The sequence below is a fragment of the Gambusia affinis genome, linkage group LG17 (genome assembly GCF_019740435.1).
Source record: "Gambusia affinis linkage group LG17, SWU_Gaff_1.0, whole genome shotgun sequence".
NCBI classification, from domain to species: Eukaryota; Metazoa; Chordata; class Actinopteri; order Cyprinodontiformes; family Poeciliidae; genus Gambusia; species Gambusia affinis.
Window position 1 is genome coordinate 20,387,623 of NC_057884.1, and position 15,447 is coordinate 20,403,069.

At 40.6% G+C, this 15,447-nt stretch overlaps 1 protein-coding gene across 3 annotated transcripts; it reads right to left on the reverse strand.

Annotated features, from left to right (window-relative positions):
- Window positions 1-147: 147 nt before the first annotated feature.
- stom (stomatin) lies at window positions 148-12,997 on the reverse strand. Of its 3 annotated transcripts, XM_044096009.1 has the most exons (9): window positions 12,835-12,957; window positions 10,621-10,684; window positions 9,373-9,405; window positions 9,018-9,127; window positions 7,111-7,183; window positions 6,331-6,413; window positions 5,431-5,634; window positions 3,965-4,099; window positions 148-3,256 (listed from the first exon to the last, which is right to left on the reverse strand). In XM_044096009.1, exons 4-9 carry the CDS (start codon window positions 9,063-9,065, stop codon window positions 3,068-3,070), a joined length of 732 nt encoding a protein of 243 aa, XP_043951944.1. In that variant the 5' UTR covers window positions 9,066-9,127; window positions 9,373-9,405; window positions 10,621-10,684; window positions 12,835-12,957; the 3' UTR covers window positions 148-3,067. The 3 variants fall into 3 exon arrangements, with proteins under 3 accessions (XP_043951944.1, XP_043951942.1, XP_043951943.1); XM_044096007.1 differs by lacking the exon at window positions 10,621-10,684 and having other exon boundaries at window positions 12,835-12,997; XM_044096008.1 differs by lacking the exons at window positions 9,373-9,405; window positions 10,621-10,684 and having other exon boundaries at window positions 12,835-12,997.
- Between the last annotated feature and the right edge of the window lie 2,450 nt (window positions 12,998-15,447).

Consider the following 15,447-nt stretch of genomic DNA (forward strand, 5'->3'; position numbering starts at 1 on the left):
TCTTCCACACCTGGGAGCAATAAACAAAACTTTCTGACAATGTTGTTTGTACATTTCCTCTCTGTATTTATTATTATTTGTTTCAAATAAACCAAATTTATCATGTTTCCGTCTTCTTTGAACTGAAACAAACCAATCACAAACGTGTTTGTTGATCACATCTTTATTTAATATAGAGATATATATGTTTTATATTTAAAATCATAGCAAACATGAAGGTGAAAAAATAAAATGCAAGCATAAACCTGGAACACAAAATCAAATCTGGTATTGTGTAAAGGCTTTTTGGCACAGTCTTTAAAATGTACGTCTTTTTTAAAACAGTAAACATGTAAAAACTGATACACAAGCCTAAAAATATAAACTGACAATCAACTATCACAGAGAACAGTGCGGGGTTGACCAGCAGGGGGCAGAAGAACCCAGGTTGAACTTTACTTCTTGACTCAATAAAAAAGAAACAATCATTCCAGTTGACAACAGTAACACGCAACAGTAAAATGTAACAGACACTTTCCACAGTGTTACAACAGCACACACTGATCAGGCAGAACATTATGACCACTGACAGTTGACAGTGAAAAAACTCCAGACTCAAATTTTCTAAAGTGATGTGAAGGCCTGTTGCAGTTCAGATTTTTCTTATTACAATTCTCGACACAAAAGAAGAGCTCATTTAGAGCCCTAAATATTTAAGAAATCTTATATTTCACCCAAATTTGTCGCCGATTGAAATTGTAGTACTTTAATGGAATTTAAATGGGCGTGGCCAAATGACTCTACAGCGCCCCCTAACCTTAGATTGGCCAACTGGTAAACCGTAGAGCAGGGGTGTCAAACTCCAGTCCTCAAGGGCCACTGTCCTGTAACTTTTAGATGTGCCTTTGCTGCAGCACACATGAATAGAATAATTAGGTCATTGAGGCTCTGGAGAACTGATCTACACTAGGAGGAGGTAATTAAACCATTTCATTCCAGTGTTTTGTACCTGTGGCACATCTAAATACTGCAGGACAGCAGCCCTTGATGACTGGAGTTTCACACCTGTGCCAAAGAGAGATGAGACTTGGTTTATAGGTAGAACCGCCCTAAACCAAACAGGAAGTCGGCCATTTTGGATCAAAAGGTCATTTCTGACTTTCCATACATGTTGAACTTTAACAAACTCCTCCTAGAGATTTGGCTTTCTACTTGGTCAACTTGTCCTGAAGGTTTTGGGGATTAAAGTTATCAAAAGTTTGGGTTTTTGTGAGCGCCAGAGAGGCAGCACTAAGCCTCAAAGCTGGCCTTCTTGCCCAACATTCTGACACGCTTTAACTATCACATAGACTCAATTACACCAAAATTGGTAAGAACAATCCGTCTCAGTTGTCCAATAATCCGATGCGGTCAAACGCCATTGTTTTTCTGGGAAATCCACCAACATTTGGTGGGCGTGGCCTAACTCTCCACAGGAGTCACACCAAATGAAAGGAAAACCGTTTCAGTTCAGATGGATGTTTTATCAATCCACTGAAGCATCCTGGTGGTGTTCTGTGAAAAATGGCGGTCATAATGTAATGGCTGATCTGTGTATTAAATAACAGCTAAACCTACGGGATGCATAAACTACCAACAGTCGAGCAAACGGGGATGCATGTTATACGTCGCAGGTTAATATAAAAGCTAAACACGTGTTTGGTTTGTTAAAAATGTAAATAAATTCTCCCCAGCAGACAGGAGGAGAATAAAAACAGGTGAGAGGTTGGCAGTGAGTTAAGGCTTCTGGCTGAAATGTTTGTAGCCCCTGATTTAGTAAAAAGTAAGAAACTGAAGATTAGATCAAATGAAAGGCACCACTGACATATGAGCTGCTATATTCTGGGTTTCAATGGAGTCTCTAGTCTATCAGTGGGTATAAATACTTCAGGTACTCTGGGTTGATAGAAAGCTTTTAGTATCTATGTACAAGCGTCCGAATACAGCCTGAAGACTGGAAACGTTTCATCTTATGAATGGATAATAATAATTTACGGAATATAAAGTTCAACATGGAGAGCTGCTGCCTGTCCTCCATGTTGTTTATTTACACTTAAACTTTTACACAGCAAGGGGGGGGAATCTGAAAAGTGTGGCATTCATCTGTATTCTCCCCTACATTGAATCCATTTCCCAAATCTGGTAGTTTTTCAGCGGTCAGTTAACTTCTTAAGTAATCTGTAAACAGACGGCGGTGGCAGCATCATGCTGTGGGGTCATTTTCTACACCTGGTCAGAGTTAATGCATGAAGCTGAACAACCCTGGAAGAGGGTGAGGACAGATGCATGCCACACCTTTCAGATCTTCCAGTTGTCTTCCGCTACGTCATTAAACACCATCTTACACTGCAAAAACTCAAAATCAGATCAAGTATTGTAGTTTCTATTTCAAGTACACTTGAAATACGACAAAACCAACTTAGAAGTTGGTCAGATATGTGAGCTTCTTCTAAGTCAATAATTCCTCAATACTGATTAAAAACTTCCACTGGTAGATTATTTCACTTATAACATGGAAATAAATCTTGTTTTATTTCAAGTGTGTGAAGATATTTACTGTAAAAACTAAACCAAAAATACTTGGTAATATTTTGTGTTTTTACAGTGTGTTTAATGAAATCCTAATAAAACGCTGAGGTTTGAGGATGTGAGGAACAAATGAGGATGAGGAGGAGTGAATAGTTTTGCAAGGCACTGAAAGCGATGAATCAAAGAGTCACCAGTTTGCTTTTGAACACCAGTTAACTTTCTCTACTGGGAACTCTGGTTTTGACCTTTTAAAGTTAAAACACTGGATTTAATGGTTGTGTGACTCGCGTGGTGAAACGCTGCCATGGCGGCGTTGGAAATTCAAATTCAAAGATACTTTATTGATCCGAAAGGGAAATTAAATGTTGCTGTAACTCGCATTAATTCAGATTCTTCAGAGAGTCTCTGTAGATGTTGGCAGGAGAAATCCGACAGCGAATCTGAAGAATCAGTTGTGTCACAATGTAAGGACAGACTAGGAGTGTGTGTGTGTGTGTGTGTGTGTGGGCGGCGTTCTTCCTCAGCGATTCATCAGGCTCTGCATCATGTCCAGCGGCAGCGGGAAGATGATGGTGGAGTTCTTCTCAGCTGCGATGGTGTTGAGAGTCTGCAGGTAGCGCAGCTGCAGAGCCGACGGGGCCTCAGAGATCACCAGGGACGCCTCCTTCAGGGCCCGCGACGCGTTCATCTCACCCTCCGCTGCGATCACCTGCAGGAGGAAGAGGAAGAGGAGAGCCTTCATCTCACAGGAACTAAAAAAACCAGAGCTTTCTGAACTAAAAGTCTCGGTTTTATTGTGAAGGAGCAGTTTGGGAAAACCAGTTTAGTTTGGAGCGTTTTCAGACCATCATACTGCCACCGCCGTGTCCGACTGTAGGATAAGGTTATGTTTCTCATCGGGCCGCAGAGATCACAAAGATGATTCTTATGGTCTCTTTGTTCTTTTGGGTCAGAGTTTCTCTCCTTACATTGATCATAATAATAATTTTAATAAACAGTAAATATATCTCTAAGTAATAAATCAGTCTTTGCCAACATAAGATTACTTTAGAATTTCATTCTAATGTATTTTATCCTATATTATATGAAAAGACAATTAGTACAACCACTTATGGATAGATTTAAAGTATTATTTGTATATTTTCTGTAATTGATCTGATTATAACACCTGCTTTATTATTTATAGAGAATATTTTACTAAAATTAAATGGATTTCCTGAATCTTATATTAAATCCCAATCCGTTCTTTCCTCAGTAAGGATCTAATTATCGTTCAGCAGGATTAGGTTTGATGATGTAGCCATTTTGTGAAGACAGATTAAGATCCATTACAGTTTTGAGAGGAAGCGGGCCTGGATCAGGATCAGACATTAAACATGGCGCCTGGCTGACAGCGCAGCGCTCCGCTCCGCCTCACCTTGGCTCTGGCCTCGCGGCTCGCCTCCGCCTCGGCCGCCATGGCTCTCTGGAGCTGCAGAGGCAGCTTCACGTCCTTGATCTCCACGCGCTCCACCTTGATCCCCCAGTCGTCTGTGGCGTCGTCCAGAGTCGACTGCAAGCAGAGAGACGGCCACACCCTGTAGTTTCAAACATCGTCCAGCAGGTGGAGCCCTTCGGAGAAGCCACCTGCTGCTCCGCTGCATCTTGGGAGGAAATCTCTGGGCTCCTTCCTGGGAAAACTTTGACTGGTCCATCTCACAGCTCAGCAACCCAACAGTCTTTTCTTTGAACTGTCAGAGGAAGCCGGAGAGAACCTACCAACTGGATAGGTTCTCTAAAACAAAACAGTTATTCTGGTTTTCTCTCTGAGCGTTCCCACAGGAAGTGCTCTGGCCCACAGGCGGTGGGATTAATCAAACTTCATTTATAAAGCAGTTTTCATACAAACAGGTTAAAGGTTAAAACATCCAAACAGACATAAAACCTCCAGAGACGTACACACTAGGAAGCATCAAACATAATTACAAATAAAATGGTTATATTAATAACAGAACAGAAGGAAATATACTGAGACTCATTCACACAGCACGACTAAATTCACTGACCAGGTTTCAAGCATTTAACTTCTATAATGGTCTGAGTTAGAGGATGTAGTTTAGAACCAAACTAAAGAGAGTTTCAACCATTTTTTGTATATTTTTGACAGTTCTGTGGCTTTAATGTCACATTTGTGAGAAATTGAGTTGTACTGTAACACTGAGGTAACATTAACGTTTTAGCAAAAGCTAAAGTTGACTTTCTAAATGGTGTAAATTAATGTTACCCAACTTGACAATAATAGCATTTTGCTAACATTAGTTTTTAGCCAACGTTGACTCAAAAGTTAAAGTAGGAAGAATACAGAAGTGAGTTCAGCAGAAAGATGTGGAGCTGCAGAGGTCACAGACTCTCGAGTCTTCCTGTAGTTTCAACTGCAATGTAACGTAAAGTATTGCTAATAAAGATGAGGTCATATTTGTATCTGTAGCTATCTTGTAAAACCAAGCTGCCTCTGGGATCACAGCTAACTGGGTTGACCTTGCTGGTTTGGTTCTGACAGGATGTAGGTGACGGCCTCTTTCTGCAGCCGGCGGGTTGGTCTGAACCGCCCAGCAGGTTTTCTCTTTCAGTCTGAACTCACGTCAAAAAGGTTTCAGGAAACTCAAAGCAAAACCTCAACAAACAATCAAGCCAAACCACAAGCAGCATAAAGAGGAGAGCGCCCACACAGAGAGGGGCTGATGTTCTGCTGATGCCCAGAGCTGAAGGACGAGACAAAGTTTCACTTTTATACTGCAGCTTATTGATAAGGAGCTACTTTAAGTTTAACAAATGTGTAAATGCTAAACCAATGACCCTCATTTAGAACATTTGGATAACTGTTGGAGGGGTTGTGGGTTCTACCTGCATGCTGTGAGCGATCTCCTCGCGGTCCGACAGGATCTCCGCCAGGTTCTTGGTGCCCAGGACGTTCCTCAGGGTGGTCTGGGCCAGCAGCCGGGTGGCGGCGTCCGCGTTGGTGATGTTGGCCACAGCCAGGGTGGCGTTCTGGACCCGGTAGTACACCACGCCGTCAACGCTCACCGTCACCGAGTCTTTGGTCAGAACCTGACAGAACGGGAACGTTTTCAAATAAATTCAACTGAAATGTTGAATCATTTCAGCAATTCAACTCAAAAACAGATTTTTGTATATTTCACTATAAATTATTTCTGTTTCTCATTTTTGATTTTAACACAAAACCAATGAAAACGATTTTTAATAAGGAAACATTTTGTTTCAGGGGGAAGAATCGACATTTATCTGGCAGTGACTCTACATAAAAGCTAGAGGAATACTGATAAAGCATATTAACGGAAAGTTTAGTGGAAGGAAAAGTGGAGTAGGAAAGGAATGTAGGTTATCACCACTGTGCTGCTCTGTAGGTTGAGTCAGAGCTTGAAGAACCGCCACACCCAGACATATACTGCTTCTCTATCAAACCTGTAACTCTCCCCGTGTCTCCTACACCTTTGGCTACAACATGTCTTCCTTCTACCAAACCTTCCATCTTGGGTAAATCATTTCGTAACCAACTTGTTTCTTTCAAAATGACCTTTGGTGTGTTTTCCTCCTCACTGGGGGCATCGAATGCCAGACTGGGGCAGCTGATACTGCGTTGGTCAAAGCAACATTTTTACACTAAAAATCATTTTTATTTGTTTTGTGTTGCAATTTAATTCACAATAAAGAAAGTAAATTGAGTTCCTAAGCCATAATCACATAGAAATAAGAAGTGTAAAAAAAAAAAAAAGCGAGTCGTACCTCTTGCGGCGGGATGTCGAAGGTGATGGTTCGCATGTCGACGTTGATGAAGTTGTCAGTGCAGGGTAAGATGAAGAACAGCCCTGTGGTGTCACAAGAACGTAAACAAGTTTTACCAAACCATGAGGGCGTTACTGTGTGAACACAAAGATGAGAAAACTAATCAGTAAATGTTTGGGAACAGAATGAGAATCACATCGAACCCTGCTGGTTGAACTGCGGCGCTGCACAGGGATGGATGGACGGACAGACGGATGTTCACAGCTTTCATTAGCTTGCTGCGCACAAGCTGCGCACGAGCAGCGCACGAGCTGCGCGCGAGCGTCGAGCTGCGCACGAGCGTCGAGCTGCGCACGTGTACGGCGCCTGAGCATTATGGTGCGATCACAACAAGTTCCTGTTGTGATCGCACCAACGCACTCTGAATGCAGATGCTTGACATTTTGATCTACACGTAGCGTTTTGCCAGACGCGTCGGCTCCAGGCGTTGTTTCCGTTGGATCCTGCTGATGCTCCAAACGGCGCCTGATGCTCAAAACGCGTTCGGTGTGAACGCACCGTTAAGGACATCATGATCATAAAAACTAAAAACGTCCATTAATGAAGGATTGGATGTGTCCGTCCATATAATTCACCAGAAACACGCAGCTGTTTATCCTAATTTATCAGGCTCTCAACCAAATTTGGATGTCTTCTTAAATCTTTGGTGCTAAAAATGAGTTTAAAGTATTAAATTAATAAAAAGGAATTGATGTGAAGAACCATTTAAACCAGACTGACCCGGTCCCTTGGCTCCTCCTTTCAGGATGCGCCCAAGGCGGAAGATAATGGCTCGCTCGTACTCCTTCACTATCTGAACAGAGGAAGCACATAAATAAAAACACAATGAAGACAGTCATGGTAAAAGACAGATGCTTATTCCATATACAGTACTCCTTTTTTGACTCAATCTTATCTATGTATATATAATAATCTATCTTAGACAGAAAAGAACCACCAGGAGCGTCCAGTTCAGTGAGAGCCTCTACAGAGTCCTGTGTTTTCCACAAAGCAGGAGATCCTGAATAAATCAATTGATTAATTGATCATCAGCTGGTGTGCCGGAGATCAATTGTTGCTGCGCATCAGTCCAGAAGGGTGAGACGGCCAATTTGAAACAACTTCAACCCAAATATTTAGCTGAAAGACATTCCAGAAAGGTGGAGAAGTTTTAATGTCTCCAGGAGAGAAAATCAACAGATTCATCAGTTTAAAGAGGCTCGTCTCAGACGCTGCACTGTAAAAACTATGAAACTTACCAAGCAGTTTTTGTCTAGTTTCTGGCACAAATATCTTATTACACATGAATTAACCTTTAAAGTAACTTATCAGTGAGATATAGAGGCTTGTTTTAAGTAAGCCATTCCTTGATATTGATAAAGTTCTAGTTCTGTTGCCAGATTGTTTCACTTAAAAATTGTCTTGTTATAAGTAAATTTATCTGCCAATGAAACTAGAAATTTTTCACCAACAATAACGAATTATTGACTTAAAACAGATTATTTTACTTGTCATGTTATAAGTGAAATAATCTGCCACTGGAACTAGAACTGGGTTGCTAGGTAACGGGCTGGGCTTGGCTGTGGTTGCTAGGCAACGACACAGTGGAATATTTCCTCAATTGAGCTAGGACTTTTTCAAGCTCCGATAAATTGCTGCTAAATTATTTATAAGTTAGTTTTCTTTTATTTCAAGTGATCGAAGATATTCACACTAGAAATGAGACTAAAGATACTTGGTTGGCACGTTAAAGGTTAAAGTTCATGACAGGATGATTAGAAATCAGATGAACACGTTGAGTTTGGAACGGCTGGAGGAGCCTTTAAAAACTAAATGGCAGCACAACTTTTGGACAAAACATCTGGATCAGAGTCCTGTGGATGATGAGACCAAAGAAACCCCTTAGAGGCCGGAGTTCGGTCCAAACTGGCTCATCAGCGGGACAATAGTCCTGGAAACATTGTGTGGATCAAGATGTTCCAGCGTCTCCATCAAAGTTCAGACCTTAACCTGGTTGAACTGCTGCCGTGCGACCCCGACTGAACCACAAACCGCACAGAACAGCAGCATGTTTAGGGTAAACCACTCACTGAACAGCAGCACAAAAACTTCCTGCAGACTGTTTTTCAGACGCAGTAGGGGAAGGGTGGTGGTCGGCCATGTTGTTCCTCTGGTAAAACTTTACAGTACATATACAACTGTTGGCTCCAACTACGAGACACTTTGAGGAGCTAACAGACAAAACCATGAGCTGAGTCAGAATTATTTCCTCCATCTCATTACTACAGAGGGCTTTTATCATTTAACGGATAAAATTTCTTGTCATAATAAGAAGTAGATTAGTCACAATAAATTCAAATTAAAACTCCCCCAAACTATCCATATTTTCTGAGTTTATTTTCTCCCCCTTTTGATCCACGACAACATGAAAAGAAAAGATGGTTAAATGCAGGTTAGTGACACAAATCACACTTCTTTACATGACTGATGTCCTCAAGAAGTGCTTTAAAGGGGGATCGTTTTTAGGAGAGATGATTACTGTAACACACAGTCATAGTTATACAGTTGCCTTTACAGTTATTTTAATGTGGTGATAAAGCTTTAAGTCCATTTCATCCAGCTGTTTGCTTTATGAATGAGCCGCTCACCTTAATGCACATCCATATGGAGATGGGGAGAGTGACCAGCATCAGCATGAGGGAGAGTCCAACCAGCAGCCAGCCGCACAGGCCGATGCCCGAGTCCGAGTTCTCCAGAGCTGGGAGGAAGACGACACACACACACACACACACACACACGCGCGCGCTGTGAAATAACATCATTCATTTATCAGCTTTTCACCAAACATTCTCTGTAATCACATCATGAATGTTGTCTCTTTCTAACACCTCTACAACATTTGTTTGTTCAGGTTAGTCGGGTTTCCTGTCACAGCAGAGCCAAACCCAGACACTCATGGTTACTGACGACGACATTCACCCAGACGGCGGATCAGATCCGTACCTTCAACATCGTGGGAACTGTAACGGCCCGGACCTACAGGCAAAGTAAACCAAACACAAATCAAAACGAAGTCCTGCCAGGAGCAGCGAGCCCAGGAGATCTTAAGGGTGCCAGTGCAGAAACCAACAGAGACCAACGGGTTTCATTTTACTGGAGCTGAACAGAAACAAACTGGAATTTAGAAAAATTTTAGAAGTGGACGCAATTTCTGAAAGCGATCATTAATCATTTAAAGCATCCAACATGAAGTATGACTGAAATCGCCTCAGCTTCCAGCTTTGATTTGATTAAAACATAAGAACAGAAATCCTGACATGCTTTGGTTTTTAACTGAAATGTGGAAAAGCAGTTTGAAAGTCTGAATATGTCACAACGGCGACATCTGAAAACAGATAATCAAATTCAGAAATCCACATCCATCTCCTCAACCTTTAAACTGCAGGATTTGAGTCGGACATGTTGGGTTTCTTCCCAGCAGCCTGCTGGTGGTTGGACCGGTTCCTCCTGACCCAGTTAGTGTAACTGAACCAGGTTTGTTCTCATGCATCCTCAGCGCTGTCTGTGAAGTGCAACACTTTGTCACGCAGGAAAACAGCCACCAAACCCCAAAGCTCACACCTCCCATCTTCACAGGTCGGACGGCATTTCCCTCTATGTGTAACGAGGGTCATTAAAACCAGATTTCTGTTTCACTTTCATCATGAAATGTCTAAAAATATGGGTTTCTCTTCCTTTCTGAGTGGCCTTTCAGGTAAACTTTCACTGTGGATAATAAAAGTCAAACATCAACCAGCCTCTTCACAACGTGCTGGTTTGGTTTTCTCTCTAGCTTCACTCAACACCAATCGTTTTTTCAGAGGATTTCTTTGAAAATGTTAAGATGTGTTGAGTTTTTATCCAAAAGACGTAATTTCTGTGACGTCTTCCCAGATCAGATTATGACGCATCACAAACAAAAGTTATTCCACACTCAGCCAAGTGATTTAAGGTGTATAAATCTGACTTGATCATAAGAAAGTAAAAGAGTTTGATTTATTTGATGTGACTGTGGGTGATCAACTCCATAAACAACAAAAACATTAGATTAATAAAATGTAACAGTAGCTCTACATATTTTATATGGTCACACAATGATTATTTAACAAAACATTTTAACAAAATACAAATAAATAACTGAAATAAAAATAAATAATATTTTATAAATGATTAATTTGCTGTTCCTACACTAACGTCTAATTTTAGACCGACCTGTTGCCTTCCCCTTTCTGTCCTGATTCTTCTCTTCCTCTCTTCTTTCTCTCCATCCTCACAGCTGAACGACATGAACTTTATGTTAAAAAGGTTTGAAACATACAGCAGTCACGCTCATATAACCAAACATAAGTTAATAATATCTGTTTTTGAATAACAGCTACTGATCAGATTTATTAGATACATCTACACCAATGCAGCGTCATATTCAGTGAAGATATTTAAAACACAAGTTTATCTGCCAAGCTCCAAGGTTTCCCCCAGAAAACTGGCTAAGCCTGGTGGTTGGGCGCTAAGGCAGTCGTTCATCCAGCAGCCCGCCGTGTTTCTCAGTTAAAACATGTTTAAAGATGAAATTTGAAAATATCACTTGATAATTATGTGTTATAGAAAGATTAATATCCGAACTATATAGTCTTAAAAAATGCAAACATTTTAAAAAGACTTAAATAAATATTAATCCTTAGCCTGGTGGGGGCACAAATAAAGCCTGGTGGCCCACCAGGCTCATCATACACTGGGGGAGACCCTGAGTTTTATAATTTAACTTACTTATAATTCATTATCCATGTAGTCTAAACAACTAAATGACTACAAACAAGAGCCTTTACTGTTCTTGCCATAATCTGTCATCTTGCACATACGGCAGGAAAACAGTGACCTGCCATTTTACTGGACGCTTCAGCTAACCTGGAGATCTACAATATTTACATGCATCTTCTTTATGCACTGATATCACTTGCCTTCTGTCTGAATAATTAATCCCTACACATCTCCCTCTAACATTTTCCATGATAGTTTTCTTTTCTACCCAGGAGGGACGCCTAATCTAATCAATGCTTTGCCTTTATTATTGATCATAGTGTAAGACTCGTGGGTGTTCAGTTACTGTGATTCTCCTTTGTAGAATAATCCACAGAAACAATTGAGCTCTTTCTCAATGTCGAACATTTAATTTCTTCTCCATCAGCCGTTACCGCACTCCACCGTAACCTAACGTTCGCTTCCCCCCTTCCATCCGGGGAGCCTTTCACAATAAAACATTTCCAAAACATTTTACAGTTTCATAACTCCAATTTTCACTCTTACAATATTACTAATACGTGCACATACGGCTGTTAAATGCAGAAAATGCTGACTACAAAGTATTTTTTCACCATTGATCTAAAGAGTGCGCCTTTGTTTCTGGCGCCCCCTTCAGAGCAACGCCCCTTCCTCCCGCAGCTATCACCGTCAGTTAATGGGTGTTTACATCCCTGCTGGTGTTTTATTTTCACTTTTTATAAATAGTTTGTTCTTTAATACAAAAACACGCATGCATATACTTTGTAAAAAGGATTATTCTACTCAGTTGCACGTTAATTTGATGTTAATTCTGTACAGTATATTATTATTTTTGTTGTATTTTATAGTTTTGTCTTTGTGAACCTACATGCATCGATTGCCTGTCACTTTGCTGTTGCTAGACCTGAAATAATCCCCACTGAGGGACAATAAAATATATTTATACGTCAGTTACTCCATATGAATGCTAACATTTGTTGTCCAAACAGGTACGAAACGACCAAAACTGTGAAAGGACGAAATGGCGAGGAGATGATGGGGAATTTACCAGGAAACGTAGAAAATGAAAAAGTAAAATATACTGAAATTAGTGCCGCTTTGCATTGGCACTCTTAAGTGACTCTGGGTTTAAATGGCTGCCGTTGCTAATGCGATCAATATTGATTACTAGAAACGACACAAACTGACCCCACCCGTCATTAACGCTAATCCCATTGACTTTTAATTATAGTCTGATACATATAAATAAACGACATACAATCACACTTATTTCCTTCACCCAATGCACTTTAAATATGTCCAAACAATCGTATGTTATTCTTATTATGGCACATTTAATTCCTAGTACAAAACAACAACAACTTCGCTTTTCCATTTGGGAAAACGACAGGAAGGCTACCGTGCGCTTTCCTTTGTTTAGCATTGAGCTAACGACTAAATCCACTGCTTAATTTGTTAAAACATCACCACTTTTAACATCGTGTGAAATGGGAACTCTAGAAATGAACCGTTATTATTTGAGATGGAAGATAACACAGTTGCGTGCATAGTGCACGGCACACAGCTGAGGCTACATCCTGAAAACCTTTAAAACGCCGTTAAAACGGATCCATGTACAGCAGGTCGGGAAAACGGACCGAGCCTCACCGGACTGGCGCTCTCTTCTTTTGGACTCCTTCATCGAAACATCTTGGTTGTCCATAATAATTCAGAGCGACGGAGGAGCAACGCTGGGATACACTGTTCGCTGTGTGGCCGGCGCTGGGAGAAGCAGCTTCAACATTGACATCGACTTCGCCCTGAAATTTGTCTTGCAGGCGTAATGACGTAAGCACGCATGTTTCATGGGCAGTGGTGTTTACAAGCCAAGTAATTAAAGGCATTTAACTGATTCAAAAACTAAAGCTCATGATTATTAAACACACTAATATGTTTAATAAAGACATATATAGATATAGATAAATATAAATATAAATATAGATTTATAAAATAAATAATTCTGTTCATGTTAATGATTATGCCTTACAGCTAATTAAAACATTAAAAAAAGCATATAATTTCATGCTGGAAGAACGTCTTGTTTCTGTTGAACCTGGGTTTGTAGATCACTTCATAAACTTTTGTTTTATCTAACAACTTATTTTAGTAAAACTGGCTGGATTGTTGTAATTTTGTGGACAAATTAAACGGGAGGCAACAAAATGAGCTTAATGAAAGATGGCCTCCATTTTAGGATGATTTTGCTCCGTCTGCATCTGTTTGGATGGGCTGGCCTCAGTGAAAATTTCATCTAAATCTATTTTTAAGTGTATCTGTGCTGGTACAGCAAAGTTGTGGTATTATCAAGCTGGTATTAATTAATATTAAGGTGTTTCCACTGTAAAAATAGGCACTTATAGAAGGAAACTCAAGTATTTAATTATTCACAAACAGTTGTGCAGTTGTGAGGACAGTCTTAGAGCTGTTACGTGGTGATTAATATGCTAATGCTGGAAAAACAACTTACAGTTACAGGAAAACTGTTCATCTGCCATCATGGGTGGCTATGCTAACTAGCATTAGCATTTTCAGGCTATATTGTGGTGTACCAGCTCATACAGAGAAGTGGCACTGTGGAAGAAATCCCACAGTCCCACAGGAGTGTTATTTTTAGTCAGTTTGTAAAAACACACCGTGTTTATTTTTAGAGCTTCACCACATGCCAGAGGTGCAGAGAGAGCAAATAAAGTCCTTCAAACGCAGCAGCTGATTTCTGAATTTACCAGCTCTGTAATTCAACTAATATATTTATACCAGAGACTGGCAGCGAGCCTGACATGGTCACACAAGAAGCTCCCATCCATTTATAGCAACAACTTTAAACTGGCTGTGCTACACATTTATTTGTGTATTTTCAGCAAAAAGGCAATTCAAATTGTTTTATCTGATTAGAAGAAAAATAACATCAGGGGCAACGTAAGGAAAACAATGGTAGCTTGAAAAACAGACTGTACACTTCATGGTGCTTCAGTTGTTATTTATCAAAGGCAGCTTTAAACAAATGGGTATTTATCCCTGGCTTTCATGTTGTGACGACTTCCTGAAGGTGGAGTTTCAGAAAGAGCAGGAGCTTCTTAAAGAGACAGAGGCCCAATTTCAAATTACCAAGTCAAATTAGCATCTATATAACTGAAGGTAATAGTTACTTGACTGTGCAATAAAAAGGCGCCATGTGGCTGGAAAACATATAATACTGCCCCGTTAACAATTAGGAGGTGTTTGAAATGGTTCGTTTTCCAGACACCAAATATTAACTTATTGCCAAAAAACGCATTGGTGTTTTTTTTTAAGCGCTTGAACTGTTTTTAGAAGCAGTTAAGATCCAAAAGGAAGTATAAAAAAGTGAAAAAGATCATTTTTTGACTACAGGTCCCTTTTAAGTCTGAGGCCTTCCCACTGCGAGAAGACTCTGGGTCAGACCCAAGTCTTGTAGAAGGCACTATATGTCTCTGAAAGCCTGGGAACATTTGGACCCTCCAGAAATAGCTGGAGTTGCTGGCCAAAGATATGCCTGAATTTCCCTAATGAACCCATTATGCCCTCCATCCTTAGATACAGGAAGTAAAAAAAGATTTCTAAAAACATATAAAAAATTAAAAACATATATCCTACTATAAAAACTGGGTTTGATTGAAAAATCTCCATGGTAACCCACATTAATGAAGCTGTCAGTGCAACCCTGTGGAAACACAAGCATGCAAATAGTTTCAACAAAGACTAAAGCCACTGTAAACACAATAATGAGGAAGCCTATTGGCAAATGTTTGGAAACACCGGGATGAATGAACGCCTGGCAGGAATCCAAGTCAAACTCTCTGCATGGTACCGCAGCTGCGCCGACAGCCAGGCAAAGCTGTGCATCTTTGCAGCTTTCATTAGCTCTCCTCAAGCCACTCTGGTTGAATCAGTGAATTCGACACGGCAAGGCTGATCGAAACAGACGTGTACTAGGTGTAAAATCATTTAGCAAACATTAATACAGTACCAGCTAAACAGTGGCTGGCTGCATTCTGCGTCAGGTCAGATCCCAACCATGTGTTCGGAGCAGCGAGCGGAGAAGATAACGCCGTTTCCTCGCTACCGTTTCCACAGATCCCAATAATTTCATTTCTTGTAAGTCAGTGGGGAGAAAGTCGGATCTGCTCCGGAGCAGCTTCTGTAGCGCATTAAGGGATGAACAGGAGGTTCTGGAGGGGAGCGGCTTTCACAAAAACAAAAAGA